At 46.0% G+C, this 14,467-nt stretch overlaps 1 protein-coding gene across 1 annotated transcript in view; it reads right to left on the bottom strand.

Moving 5' to 3' along the window:
* FGD1 (FYVE, RhoGEF and PH domain containing 1) overlaps window positions 1-13,777 on the bottom strand; it is a 113,751-nt gene extending 99,974 nt beyond the window's left edge. The window contains exon 1 of the mRNA XM_066580558.1: window positions 12,692-13,777. Coding sequence (XP_066436655.1) covers window positions 12,692-12,959 — 268 coding nt within the window. The 5' untranslated portion in view covers window positions 12,960-13,777. The remainder of the gene's footprint in view (window positions 1-12,691) is intronic.
* Window positions 13,778-14,467: the final 690 nt, after the last annotated feature.

Genomic DNA, 14,467 nt, shown 5'->3' with positions numbered 1-14,467 from the left:
AGCTGGCGATTAGCTACCATGATCACATGACCAGGTGTAAATGATGTCAGCACTCTACACCTAGAAGTGAAGGCCAGACAGGACTAGGTGCCAGTAAAACAACAGCATTGGCAAAAGCAGGAAAAATGAGTATATCTTATTTTAATACAACTTTTTCAAAACAAATGTTCCTGGATAACCCCTCTATTCCCTGTGGCATCTGTAAGGAAAAGACCCCCATATGATAATGGGGAAGGGATAATGTGAAGAGAAATCCTTGCCCCTCCCTTACCTGAGACAGATCGGAGAATCACAGATGGTACTCCGCTGCCAACCCCCCTCTGCTCTGCACACAGACATGACAGCTGAAAATTCGATATTCCTGACCCCACTTCAAACAGGTATAGCGCCGATCCCATAAGAGCCACAGACATGGTTTTGGGGTAATTTTAAAGTAAAGATGGCTTTAAAAAGATACCAAAAGCATATCAGTAACACTGATAGAATCAAAGCTAAAGCTGTTTGAATTAGAACAAGCTGAGTTCAACCAAAACTGTAATATTCTTTTCCTGCATAAGCAGCTCCATTCCAAGTAAACTGTAGGGGGTTAAACTGCTAATTGGTTTCCCCACTCCCCCTCAGTCCTGACTGCACCCGGGGCACATGCCCCGTCTGCTTCCCCTAGCTACAGCCCTGACTTAAGTACAGCCATCCCAACAATTGTTACTCCTGTGCTTTTACACAGGAACAGGAGTGTTAATCACTCACTGAATAAAGGCAAAGCAGGCTGGAGACTTCTTCTGGCGACCTTCCTCCATTCAGAGTAAACAGGCAGTCATTCCAAGATGAAGAACTGCCTGTTTACACAAGCTGACAGTCGGTTTTTAAGTGAACTGAAAACCAAGCAATTCCGACAAATGAGCAATTCTCACTCACTTGCCCTGTCAGGTCCTGCATTCACATGGGACAACAGCCACTCATAATTACTTTTGAGCAATTAATTGGATGACTGTCAGCTTGCATAAAAATATCCTAATCCTTTTTTCCCCTGATATTATCAGTTGGGGCAAAAGTTGGGCCGCCCCATACACATACCAGAGTCGTCCACTCATGCCGCAGGTTCGGATGACTTCTTTAAAGGGGTATTCCAAAATCCACCTTTATCCATAGAAGAGGTGATACAAGTCTGATCGGTGAGAGTCTCACCACTGAAACCTCCCAGTGATCCCGAGAACAGGATGGGTTCCATGTCCTCCCCTTCTCCTCACTGTGGGCTCGCAGCACCCACCCGCAGTGATGTGAAGACTGAATGGAGCGGCAGTTGTGCATGTGCTGCACCACTCCATTCATTTCAATGGGGCTGATGGAAATAGCTACAAGCACTCAGCTATCTCCCACAGTCCCACTGAGGATGAATGGAGTGTCACCGCACAACCGCTGCTCCATTTAGTCTTCTCCACACTGCAGGGGGTGCAGTAAGCCCAAAATGAGGAAGAAGGGGGACAAGGGTCTCAACAGTGAGACTCCACAAAATCAAACTTTTTTCCCCTATGTTATGGATAGGTGCTAAAAGTCAATTCTGATACAACCCCTCTAATATGTATGCGGGCCTTAAGACACAAAGAGTATCCCTAACCCTTAATTAACTAATGGGTGCCCAATGCCATGCATAGAAAAATTGGGGCCCTATAGGCAAGATCAAAATTGGCTCCTATTATACTAGGCTTTGCATACAGGAGAACCTGATGTTGTTTCCCTGCCAAGCCCTTTCATATCACCCATCATCTAGAGAGCAGTCACCATGTAATAGCAAACGGCATGAGACCAACACAGTTGGGCCCCCTTGTCCCAGGGCCCATAGCAACAACATGGGCTACCTCTATAGAAAGCATAGAGCTCTAGCTAGGCTTTCGTTCACACAGTCAGTCTTCTGCCTCCATCCTTGTATATAAATACCCTGGGGAAGGCAAAGTGGCTCATAGGCCCTTCCCCTGGCACATGGCAAGGTAGCCACTCCACAATTATGCCCGTATGCTCTTGTGGGTGCTATTCTATCAGCTTGCATAGGATATCATACCAAAACTACAATTCTTCTGGAAAACGCCCTTTAAAAATAAAATTGCAGCAGAAGTAGCATTTACGCCGCGCTATCAGCACCGCGCCACTCTGCAGGTCCTACAGCATAATATTTAATTTAAGGTAGAATTTCTCAAAAAACAACGGGCTTCCGCTTCATCTTGTCAATGATTCACCGATAACACCGCATCCCGCAGCAGGTGACGGTGACAATGTCCTTGCACCAAATTGATTCGAAATCACTGCTATTTACCGGCGCACAGCTTGCCGAGTCTTGATATAATCGTCTCTCCTCTCTTTTTCAGCTTTGGCTGCTGAAGCTTTGAAATCAAAGCGAATAAAGAAAAGCCAAGTCGTCTCCCTGAGGGGAAGCATACGTTCCCAAAATAGAAGGCGAAAATTACAGGGCAGCTCGTGGAGAAGTTAGCGTCAGCGATCGCACTACACGCGGCCGGCTGCCCGGCTCTGCCGCTGCCAGCACGTGCTCTTTTAATCAGCTGAATTCTAATGAATGGAAGCTTCACTACAGGCGCTGCGCCGTCTACACTGCGGAATAACAAGCACAGGAGATATCAGGCACCGAAACGCGTGGATCACATTATATGGTTAGGGCAAAATGAATTTTACCAGGTAGCAACAGAGGTAAAAGCTCAGACACATTGCTGTATTCAAGCGCCGTGTAGCATCGAGCTGTAATAAGGCGCTCACCGACGTCTTCAGGGCCCTACTAAACCTCATACGGCGGCATATAGTTTTTTTCACTTGATTCCATATGTATATGAACATACTAAACCCCACCATGCTTCATCACATGCCGTGCTGCAGAGGTATTCTCCTCTAGAAGTGCCTAACATAACTTTAACCCTCTCCAATCCACTGTGTGCCGTCTTCCTACATTCTGATTGAAGCTTGTACAGCTCCGATGTCAGAAGACATCCGACAGGGTATTTTTACCGTCTATTGCCAGCCATTCCTCTGTCGGAGCCTCTCTGGTACACACACTGGCTTTAGCCAGCGGATGGCACCGCTGTACAACAGCAAAAAGAGAAAGCCTTTTAGGAAACCCTGAATCCAAGATTGGATTGGAAAGGGTTAAGCCCCAATTCAAAATTAGTATCAAGGCCCAACTTAGCATGTGTCATTTCTAATACTGATGTCTTCTTCTGTGGCAGAGGGGGCTTTGGGGTAGATTGCTATCTCTGTGTAAAGAGGTTGCTGCTGTTTTAATGTTCATTTGATGTTCTGCTGTGTCAGTGATTTGTACACTACTGTGTGTTTGCAGCTATGCTGCAGCATTGGAAGCTGGGAATGCTCCTCTGTATTTGTGCTGCTATGCTTCAGCGTGGGAAGCTGGGGATGCTGCTCTGTATCTGTGCTGTAGCATAGCAGCGTGGGAAGCTGGGGATGCTCCTCTGTATCTGTGCTGCTATGCTTCAGCGTGGGAAGCTGGGGATACTCCCTCTGAGTCTGTGCTGCTATGCTACATTGTGGGAAGCTGGGGATACTCCCCTGAGTCTGTGCTACTATGCTGCAGTGTGGGAAGCTGGGGATACTCCCCCTGGGTCTGTGCTGCTATGCTTTGGAATGAAGAGCAAAGGAGTTATCAGGGACAGGACTGCAAGTGTCATAGCAGGCTTCACTTCCATTGAAATCAGTGTTAGCTAAAGCGGCTATTAAACTTCCATGTCTGAAACCGGAAGGTAGAAGTGCCAGAAGGGTAATAATCATTCAGCTCCCATTGATTTAAATGGAAGTGAAGCTTGCTATGGCACTTCTGCTTCCGTCCCTAATGACTCCCTTGGTCCTTATTCCAAAGCATAACTGCATAGACCCGGGGGGAGTATCCCCAGCTTCCCACACTGCAGCATAGCTGCAAACTCACGATAGTTTACAAATCACTGACATTACCTATTCTGAGGATAGGTAATCAATAGTTTTGCTTGGAAAACCCCTTCAAAGGGCTCATCTTGTGCCAGGTTTACCAGTGATCTACGGAGTCCAACCATAGTTTTTTCCTAACTGTGGGGCAGTGGTGGCCACACACATGGACCTCTGCTCCATTCGCTTCAATAGGACTTAGGGAGATAGCCAAGTTGACCATCTCTTGCAGTCCTATTGAAGTACACATGTGCGGCCATCGCTGCTATATGCTTCAGGATGAACAGTAGCTGGATTCCCTGGATTTCAGGTAAAACTTGGCATGAGACAATTCCTTTAATGACCTCTTTGATAAAATGTCTGAATACACCCATAAGAGTATGTCTGGTAGAAAGAACAGAATCAGATCCCTGCTGGCACAGTGGGTGGTCTGAGATTAAGAACATGTAGTTGTCCATAAGCCACCCACTGTGTATGCCCAGACTGTTGTGCCAGGCAGTGTATGACCACCGTAAGATTAGCTATATATATATATATATATATATATATACTTCTGCAACTTTCTAATATACTATTCATTTCATTTCTTCACCATATTCAAGATCTCTGCTTGCTGTATGTAAGTGAATGGAAACATTCTTGTTCAAGGAGAGACAGTACCACTCCCGCTCCCGTGTTAAACGACCCCAAGAATCCTTTCCATCATATAATGATCAGGATTTATTTATATTAGAGAAATCCGAAGATGGAACTACAAAACAAAGTGCAAATTATGATTATAGTCTGCTGCTTGTTTCCTCCAATGGATCAGCAGGCTATTGTCAGGATATTTCGCCTCTGATGAAGCGGTCAGGCTGCGGCGGTTCTCCCTGCATGAGTGCTTGTGCTGTTACGTGGGCGGTAGGACTTCTCAGTGGTTGGCACTGCAGGGGGTTTGTATGATCTTCCCGTATTTGCATTGGTTTCCTATGAGTATTCCTATTTCCTCCACAATGCAAAAGCATACTTAATAATTGGCCCCCGAATGATGTGACTGCAGTCTCTGATCAGATACCGAATATACTGGGGTTATGTAAATAGTGGTTAGTATCTACGAAAAGTTTGCAGGGAAGGATAACCGGTGACCAGGTACTGGTCGATGGTCGCCCAAGGCTCACGGATGAGTGTGTTTAGTGACAGCGCTTGTCTGGTCTAATCCTACAGAAGAGCTGACAAAGTTAAAGGGCCACTCCGGCAATCATTTTTCCCATTATGTAACTTGTCCCCAGTATAAGTGCGTTAGAATTACTATATGTTATTCCTTTTTATCTGAAGATTCCTTGAGACCTTCTCTTCAGGTGGGTCGTGTGATCTCAGTTACAACCTGGGAATTACTTGACTCTCTGTTCTCTCCTGGAGTCACCAGAGCTTCCTGAATGAAGAAACTGCATGGGCTATTTATTCTACACAGTCTCTACACAGGGGGAAACAGAAACTCCTATCACAGTTACTGATGATGATTAGTGGCTCCTGTCACACAGTTATAATGAAGGAGATGACAGCTCAGTCTTCTGACTGTATATTTATGGTCTTTAGCTTTTTAGGTGAATATAGAGCCTAACAATATTTACAGTGCCCTCCTAGCTGGCAGAAATGGTACTGACTCTATTTTGCCCTTAAATTCCTTCCTGACTCCAATCTGGTTATCGGAGGTCTTGTAGAGCTCAGTCCTTAAAGGGATTTTTCCGTGAGTAAACTATTAATGACATATCCTTAGGATAGATCATCAATAATTGATCTACAAGGGTCCTCGCCGCTCAGCTGACTGAAGTGGCAGCAGCGCTTGGGTGAGCGCCATTCTCACTTCCGTTCATACTAGGCACAGCGCCATATATTGTATAGTGGCTGTGCCTGGTACTGTAGTTCAATTTCATTCACTTGAATGGGACTGAGCCGCTTGCAGGCTATATGATGAATGAACATGACGTGACTGTCCTGAGAAGAGGCCGCAGCGCTCACTCGAGTGACAAAGCCTTTTTTAGCAGCTGATTGCTGGGGGTCCTGCGCGGCAGACCTTTGCCGATCAATTATTAATGACTTATCCTGAGTACAGATCATCAATATTTTACTCCCTAGTGGGACCTATACAATATATGCTTTAATGTTCTGGGTACGTCACATGGTCACCCATTCATTGGACCACACACGGCTTTTCCTGCAGCTAATCGCTGGCAGGCAAAAAAAACGGACCTGGAAATCAGTAAATGTCTGTATGTAATATTAACGTACAGAAATGGCCTTGTTTCTTGACGTCAAATCAGTTAGTGAAAGAGACGTCTCACCCACAGGTCGGCTCGGTGGAGCGCTGCCACATCTTCCTGCAGTGTCTGGGCTGAGCGCAGACCACAAGAGCCCAGAAATCCTTACTCCAGCGGGTTTGCTGACTCCTTGTCCAGATGTTTCCAGCCCACGCTATATAAACACCGCGCGGCCTGAACAATGCCGCTCTGAATGAGGGCCTTCTCCTGGACACAGAGGACTTGTCACGGATTCAGACTACACATTCCCAGCAGTAGCTACGGCTCACCATAGACGGCACGGGCAGCATCAGCTGCAGGCATACCCATGCCAGTCAGGTGCAAGAAGGCAATAATAGAAAAGTGTATCGGGAAAAGATAATAGTGGATGAGATGCCATAAAAATGGCGGCTTACTGCGCAATATTGATCAGTCGTTGGATGGTTCTGATGGAAATCCCAGCCGTGCAAAGTGAGTTCCCCTTGTCCATGGCAGATAACAGACTCAGGGCTCAGTCACACAGGCGCCGATCCGCCCGTGTTTCTGGACGATAAGACAGTCGCACTGCAGGCGCGGATGACTCTCCGCACCGGCCATAAAAAAGAACATATGGCTGGCAATGGAGCTGGTCATGCGGAGATTCGTCCGCACGCGGTGCGGCCGTCTAATCGTCCAGAAACATGGGCGGATCAGCGCCCATGTGACTGAGCCTCATAGGGCCAAAATACATAGTAACATATTATGTTAGGCTGAAAGAAGACAATGTCCATCTAATTCAGCCTGTTTCCACTTGTTGATCCAGAAGAAGACAAAAAAAAACCCAGGCAGAGACCAATTTAGCCCATTTGAGAGGAAAAATTCCTTCCCTACTCCATAATGATAGTCAGAATAATCCCTGGATCAACGTTTGAAGGTTCCTACCTGACTCCAAGACCCGGATCCACAACCCCGCTGGTTATTTAATCTCTATATCCTGTAATATCATAGCACTCTAAAAAGATGTCTAGTCCCCTCTTAAACTCCTCTATCGAGTTCTCCATCACCACGTCCTCAGGCAGAGAGTTCCACAGTCTCACTGCTCTTACAGTAAAGAACTCTCTTCTATGTTGGTTATGAAACCTTCCTTCCATGTGTGACATATTCGAGGGCATGATGTCACCCAGCTTCCAAAAAGTTGAAATATGAAGAGTCTTTCCAAAATGCCAGATCATCGTGAAGATCCCATTGAGATTTGTGATGGCTGCTGTAAGTGAGGACTGAATGAAGACAACTATGAGCACAACGTTTGCTATTTTATACAAAAGGGATTTGGGTCAGGCAATGGAAAATCCCAGAGTGACCAGGGTTTCCCAATCTACGTAGGTCATGGGAGGTTACTAATAGGCCTTCATGGCTCGGGTCAGGCCATACAGGACCAGACTGTAGCATCGAGGCAAACTGGGTCCGGGATAATGTAGAGACCCGGAGATGGCGGCCATATGCGACAAAATGTTGGAATGTCAATCGATGCTTGTTATTTACATGGCGCAATCATCGTGATTGCATGCGACCGATGATATTGATATGATGGTTCGTTCACATACATTACTGTTGGTAGCACATCTGCATAAAAGAAGCGATAAGCCGACAAACGTTTGCTCGATTGTTGGTTAATTACTGGGATGTTTACAATGTTTGGATGATTGTCAGCCATGTAAAAGGGCCTTAAAAGGATCCGGCTTAGAACTTGTGACACCAATGGCACATAGAGAACACTAAATCTGAGAGTATGCCAACGTTTTTTTAATTAAAACCCAAAATCCAATGTTGCATGTAAATGAATACTGAATGGTCCAGTAAGCGGGCCCGGATCGCCTCTGCTGCCCACAGTACTCCCCTGTTCCCGGCCGTCTTCTCTGATTGATGGGTGAGGTGGATGATGTCTTCTACATCATCCACAGTCCTGTCCAAATCTCTTGCATGTGCAGAAGAGTCTGCCCACAACAGGGATAGACTATTAGCGCATGGACGGGTTAGTAGATGACGTGGGAGACACCACCCACAGGATGACTAGGGATTGGAGGGCACTCCGGGCAGCAGATATAGTCCAGCACCTCCCACTTGACTGTTCAGCATTCATTTACATACAGTGCAGTAAAGATTAAAGGTGTGTTCACACGCAGCGGAAAATTTGCAACGAAAATTTGGGTCAAAATCCACGCCACTGGTGAGGACTTTGAGACAGATCCGCAGCAGATTTCACCCTTTTAATTGAAGGGGGTAAAGTCTGCTGCGGATTTGCATCAAAATCCTCACTAATGGTGCAGAGCTTTACATGGATTTTGATGTGGATTGTAGTGTGGATTTTCTGTGGGGGAAACTCTGCACTAAATCTGCTGGAGGGAACACACCCTAAACCTCAGTTTTACCAGGTATGCGGGCATTATGGGCTTTAGAAAAAAAAACAGTTGGCATATTCTCTAAGTTAGTGTTCTCTATGTGCCATTGGTGTCACCAGTTCCAAGCTAGTGACAGGTGGCCTTTAAACAAATCCAGACCACTTGTGTGTCAGTAGTAATATCTCATAGATCCATTGGTTGAAATTAAGGCCTCACGAATTGGAGGATTCCGACCAGGGATCTGTGTAAGGAGCTGGATATCGGCTTTAACAGTTGGAAACGATGATCCATCGTTGGCGCAGAGGAGCTGATTAGAACCTTCATTTTGTGGTGTGACAGCTGCAAATCGCCGTCCGGTATATGGCTTGTCTTTCACGTCATGTCATCACTGTTGAAGCACGCCATCTACCGCCTCACTGTGCTAACCTCCGCCATTTGGTCTCCATACACATTCGGCAAGCATTCGATGAATGTCAGTGGGTACAATTTTTTTCCAAATGGATACACTCAATTACACACACTTTATTCGGACTTTCATGTCAGACGCCATTTTTCCAGACTGCATGGTAACAAAAGTTACCGTATATTGTCAGGAAGGTTCAAACTATGACCATACCGCCAAACTCCACTTCTGATGTTGTGTGCCAACGTAATAAAGTAGGAGGCGTTGGTTTCAGATCGGCCCTCGTATTCTTAGGAGAGCTGACTGACAACCCTGGCGCGATAACTGTTCTAGCTCCCAGAAGTTGTCATCCAGCATTCTGTGACTCCTAAACATCGCTGTCTGTCCAGTTACACTACGCTATATCACAAAGTTGGTGGCCATACAGGAGTCTAGGCAAAGTTGCTGACAACTAGAGATGAGCGAGTATACTCGCTAAGGCACATTACTGGAGCGAGTAGAGCCTTAGCCGAGTATCTCCACACTCGTCTCTAAAGATTCGGGGGCCGGCGGGGAAGAGTGGGGAGGAACGGAGGGGAGATCTCTCTCTCCCTCTCCCCCCCGCAACTCACCTGTCACCCGCGCCAGCCCCCAAATCTTTAGAGACGAGCGGGGAGATACGCGGCTAAGGCACTACTCGCTCGAGTAATGTGCCTTAGCGAGTATACTCGCTCATCTCTACTGACAACCCACACAGGGCCGGTTAGAACAGTCTAATAGGATATTGCCAAACTTTCACAAAAAAGGGATACAACCCAAAAAACCGCAGGAGGAGAATTTTTGACAACTCAAAAAAATGAATGATGCTTTCCCCTTCGCCTCCCTATCGAGCTCATGCCTTACCGATAATCTCCTAATAAAACAATCTTTTCCAACTCAAGGAAATCTGGGGTGTCTGATGTCGGAAAATGTAACAGATTTTCTGGAAACGTTTCCTCCGCAGATGGTTGTTACTATTTACATTGGAACGTGCAGAAGGGAATTGGCCCATATGGGTAAGGCAGGTGTTCTGGCATAGCATTCCCCTCCCATCCAAAGTCATTGTGTGACCTCATGTGCTATGACGGACCCGCTATAGGGAATATTACAGGACTCTGCAAACGTTTTGGGCAGGTGTGGAAAAAATGCTGCAAAGTAAGAATACTTAAAAAAAAGAGAAGATGTCTGATTGGCTCCAAATGTATTCTGCAGCGGGACAACGACCCCCAACATCCAGCAATGTCATTAAGAATATCTTCAGTGTAAAGAAGAACAAGGAGTCCTGGAAGTGATGATACGGCCCCACAGAGCCCTGATCTCAGCATCATCCAGCATGGCTGGGATTATGTGAAGAGACAGAAGGATCTGAGCGAGCCGACATCCATAGAAGATCTGTGCTTAGTTCTCCAAGATGTCTGGAACAACCTCCCTGCCGAGCTCCTTCAAAAACTGTGTGCAAGTATATGTGGAAGGACTGATGCTGTTGTGAAGGTTTAAAAGGCGGTCACACCAAAAATAAACTATTAACACTTCTCCTTACTTTGCCTAAAACTTCTGCACAGTCCTGTATATCAGCTGTACTGGACTGGTGGAATCCCATAGGATGTGGTCATACAGACGGGAACGTCAGCATCTGGGCCGCACAGACCGTAATGTGTGTGGCCGCCATTATTTATTATCAGGATATCCTTTCAGCACAACACAGCTAGGGAATATAATCCCGCATCAGGGGCGGCTGTGATATAATTGGCTGAATAGCATGATGCAATCTGGAATGCGACCGTATTCGGAAATGTAGGCACACCACTTTGCTTAGTGTATCCATTTCCTACAAGGACATACTTGAGGTTAGAATGCCTTTATGCAACAACGGAACTAAACTATCTATCCCAGTTTTCCCCAAACTCCAGTCTTCACGACATCCGACAGGTCATGCGATCAGGATTTCCTTAGTATTGCAAAAGGTGATGTAATTCGGCTGGATTTGCACGGCCAAGTGGTCCAAGAAGGTCGGACCGATGTCGCACTTGTGAATCTGCCAATTTTTTCTGCAATGTGTTTTGCAAGAAAAACATATTCCATCGCCTGCTGTACGCGTGATTTTCACGCGCATGAAAAAAAAAAAATCGTACAGAGTTCCAATACTTAGAATGCAAAGAAAAGGCATTGCAATCGTATCCAAATTGCATGGCAAGCGAGGGCGATACAATTTTTTCATGCACCCATAGTAAATAATGGGCGATTCTTGGGCCAAAAATAGGGCATGCTGTGATTTATTGATCTCGCTGCAAGCGGAAAAAAAAATCGCTCATGCGAATTAGCCCATTGGAAATAAGGTGTTCTTTTTACGTGTGATTTCTGTGCATTTCGCAACTCACAGAACTCGCTCGCGACTACCTTAGGCCTCATTCACATGGGTGTAAATACGCTCCGTATTACGTGTTTTTTATGGAGCACTGAATCCGCATTGGTTTGCGTTGAGACATTCAGACCTGCGTTTTTCACACATGTATTTACGCAGCATTTCCTATTAATACGGACCTAAATAGTCCATCGCAGCCAATCGGTCTCCGCAAATATGCAGTGGATACGTGAGCTACATGCATATTCATTGCGTATTTGTGCATAAAATCAATGGGACCTGCTTGCATTTTTTTCGTGTGCGCTAAAAACGCAGTTAACACATCTGCAAACTAAACGCTACCAGGGCCAGAAGCGCAGTCAATACGCAGTGTATTCACAGTCCAAAAACTGCATAAGCCCGTGCAAATGAGACCTTAATGTCGGTGCCTCAGGTGTTCTTGCTATAGGATATCCTCAAATGGTGACCTGTTGGGGGGTTATGGAGTTTGGGGAACACCAGTCTATAGGAACAACTTCGACTGTAGATCATTGCACCGTTACATTACTGGCGAAGGGGCATAGATCCTACTGCTGCATGATATAAAATAGAAGCATTCCCAAATCTTAGCAGGGACGCACCCCATAAGGGTGAGTTGTGCACCCCATAGGGTGAGTTGTGTAATACAAGTATACCCATATGCCCGATTCACTAAGGCCACCCATTTGCCACCCCCAAGCAAAACAATGGGCAAAATCAATTTAGCATTTCAACATCCCGAAAACATTTGCCCAATCCCAATATATCCTAATGGTGAGCAAATCCTCAAGTCAGACGGACTGATTCACCTATTGCTAAATATGCGACTTGCAGCTCCAGGGTGGATCAATCCTACCTTTTTATATGCAACACAGTAGCATCTGTGCATTAGCTGGGGAAGAGGAGAGGATGCACCAATACTACTGTATATCTAAGATTACGTCGTCCGTATAGTAATGATTCTGACAGCCGTAGTGTACTTGTACCACTTTAGTTCCCATACTAATACGATGTCAACACCATACAATAAAAAAAATAATCTCAGCCCAAGATTATCATTCCTAAAAAGTCACCTAATAAAAGGCAATTAGCATTTTTTGCATTTTAACCTAGATGCAGTACCATTAATGACCAGTATGTGGTGTTGTGTTCCAGAAAAAAAAAAAAAGCAAAACAGCTCTAATCACCTGTTCTGTCTATCTGCATTGTATATACATAGTACAAGATACTACGTGGCTGCTACGGATGCCTACTATAGCATAGATGATGCAGAATACTGAATTTTAAGGTTTGGGTCACTCACCATCATTGTGAAGTACATGGGTGCCAGGACCAGGTGCAGCCCCCCCAATATGATAAGAGAAGCGCCTAGCTTGGAACTGCTTGGCATAGGATCCGGGTTCCTCTCTGGTACTTGATGGTGGGTAAGTGTACGCCGTGCTCCTGGGTCGGTTTACCTGCATGTTTGCAGGGTAGAGGGGACAGGCCTGCTGCGTCCCTTTAACTGCCAGCTCACCCTCTCCCCTCTGACCATATGGGAAGCCAGGAGAGGTGTCTGGCGGCACAGACATAAGGAGGCTCCAGGCATTGGTAGAAGAACATGGACAAGAAGAAGTAGCAGTTGACCCCTGATTGCACAACCGCACACGATCTCAGGCTATGAATCCGTCTCCTTGTGCGGCGGTGATGAAATCTCGATTTAAATATCCATAGGTTTGATTTTTCCGCCTCCCTCCTCCAAAAAAAACTGCAGTCTTTTGGTAATCCAGGGTGCTGTATCAGCAGGAGAAGCCGCTGTGGACTGAGCAGACACTGCAGTATGACTGCACGCCTGGCTAGAAGCAAATGTGGTCTATGGGATCTTCTATAATCCTTTACTATAGGACGTTGCTCCTCAGCAAATCCCAGAGGAGCTCTGTCCACGGTTCACCATCCTCCCACCGCTTTCCTTAGGTTTCAGTCTGATTGCTAATCCATCATTCCCGCTGTTCTTCTGCAAAGGGAGCAGATTGCTTGCCTAAAGGAAGGTCAGCTTCTGTTCGAATTCATTCCTTGTCCTGAGCTCTCCTTAAATCCTCTGCGGCACCGCTTCCCAAAAACAGCAGTACGGTCCAATGATACGTCTCCTCTATGTACAGCGCCGTGCCAGCACCCTTGGGTGCACAATCACGCCTTGTGTTCCATGCAGGCGAGCACCTCTACACCTCGCACCGTGTCATTTCTTTTGTTCTCCCTGCCTTTGCTAGTGATGCTTTTGGCTTCCACGTACCTCCTGCCTTCAGTTTTTTCTTCCTTTCTCTTCCTTTTTTTTTCCCCTCTGTGTATGTGAAATCTGACTCTCTCTCCTCGCCGTTGGATTTCACGTCAGATGTATTTAAAATCTGGTCTGGATTTTCCCCTCGCACATGCTTCTCCCACCCCCCATCTCACTGGAATACTGTCCTTTTGCTTTTTCGTGCTGCATCCTGTTTTATAGGCATATTAACCCCTCGGCGGTATTAGTCCTGGGTCAGGAATGGCGAAGCATCCTGGCGCAAAGTAATAATGTCAGTTCCTGTTTGCGCAGATGTCCTCCGCTCTGTAAAGAGTGTGAAAAGTGGATGTCAGGTCATCATCCAAGATGATAGAAAGGGTTAACATCCAGCTTGAGGGATCAACAATTCATTGATTAGGTTACAACAATGGGTTAATTTATATTCACCATGCTGAGTCCTGTTGTGCCACAGGTCTATTCCACCTGTTACTGGCACACAGGTCTACTGCACCTGTCCTTGGCACACACTACTGACTTTCTGTCTTTGGTTGGCCCCTTTACCCCATTGTCTTCCCTTAGGATTTCTTATCGTAAGAGCTAACATCTGCTGCGGTTCTGCCTGATGGATCTACAATTTATTGATCAGGTTACAACAATGGGTTAATTTCTATTTTGCACATAAGAGTCCAGTTCTGCCACAGGTCTACTCCACCTGTCCTTGGCACACACTACTGACTTTCTGTCTTTGGTTGGCCCCTTACCCCATTGTCTTCCCTTAGGATTCCTTGTCATAAGAGTTAGCATCCGTTGCGGTTCTACCTGATA

Source organism: Eleutherodactylus coqui, chromosome 10 (assembly GCF_035609145.1).
Source record: "Eleutherodactylus coqui strain aEleCoq1 chromosome 10, aEleCoq1.hap1, whole genome shotgun sequence".
Classification (NCBI taxonomy): Eukaryota; Metazoa; Chordata; class Amphibia; order Anura; family Eleutherodactylidae; genus Eleutherodactylus; species Eleutherodactylus coqui.
The sequence above is the reverse complement of the archived record's forward strand: the minus strand, read 5'-3'. Positions and strand labels throughout refer to the sequence as shown.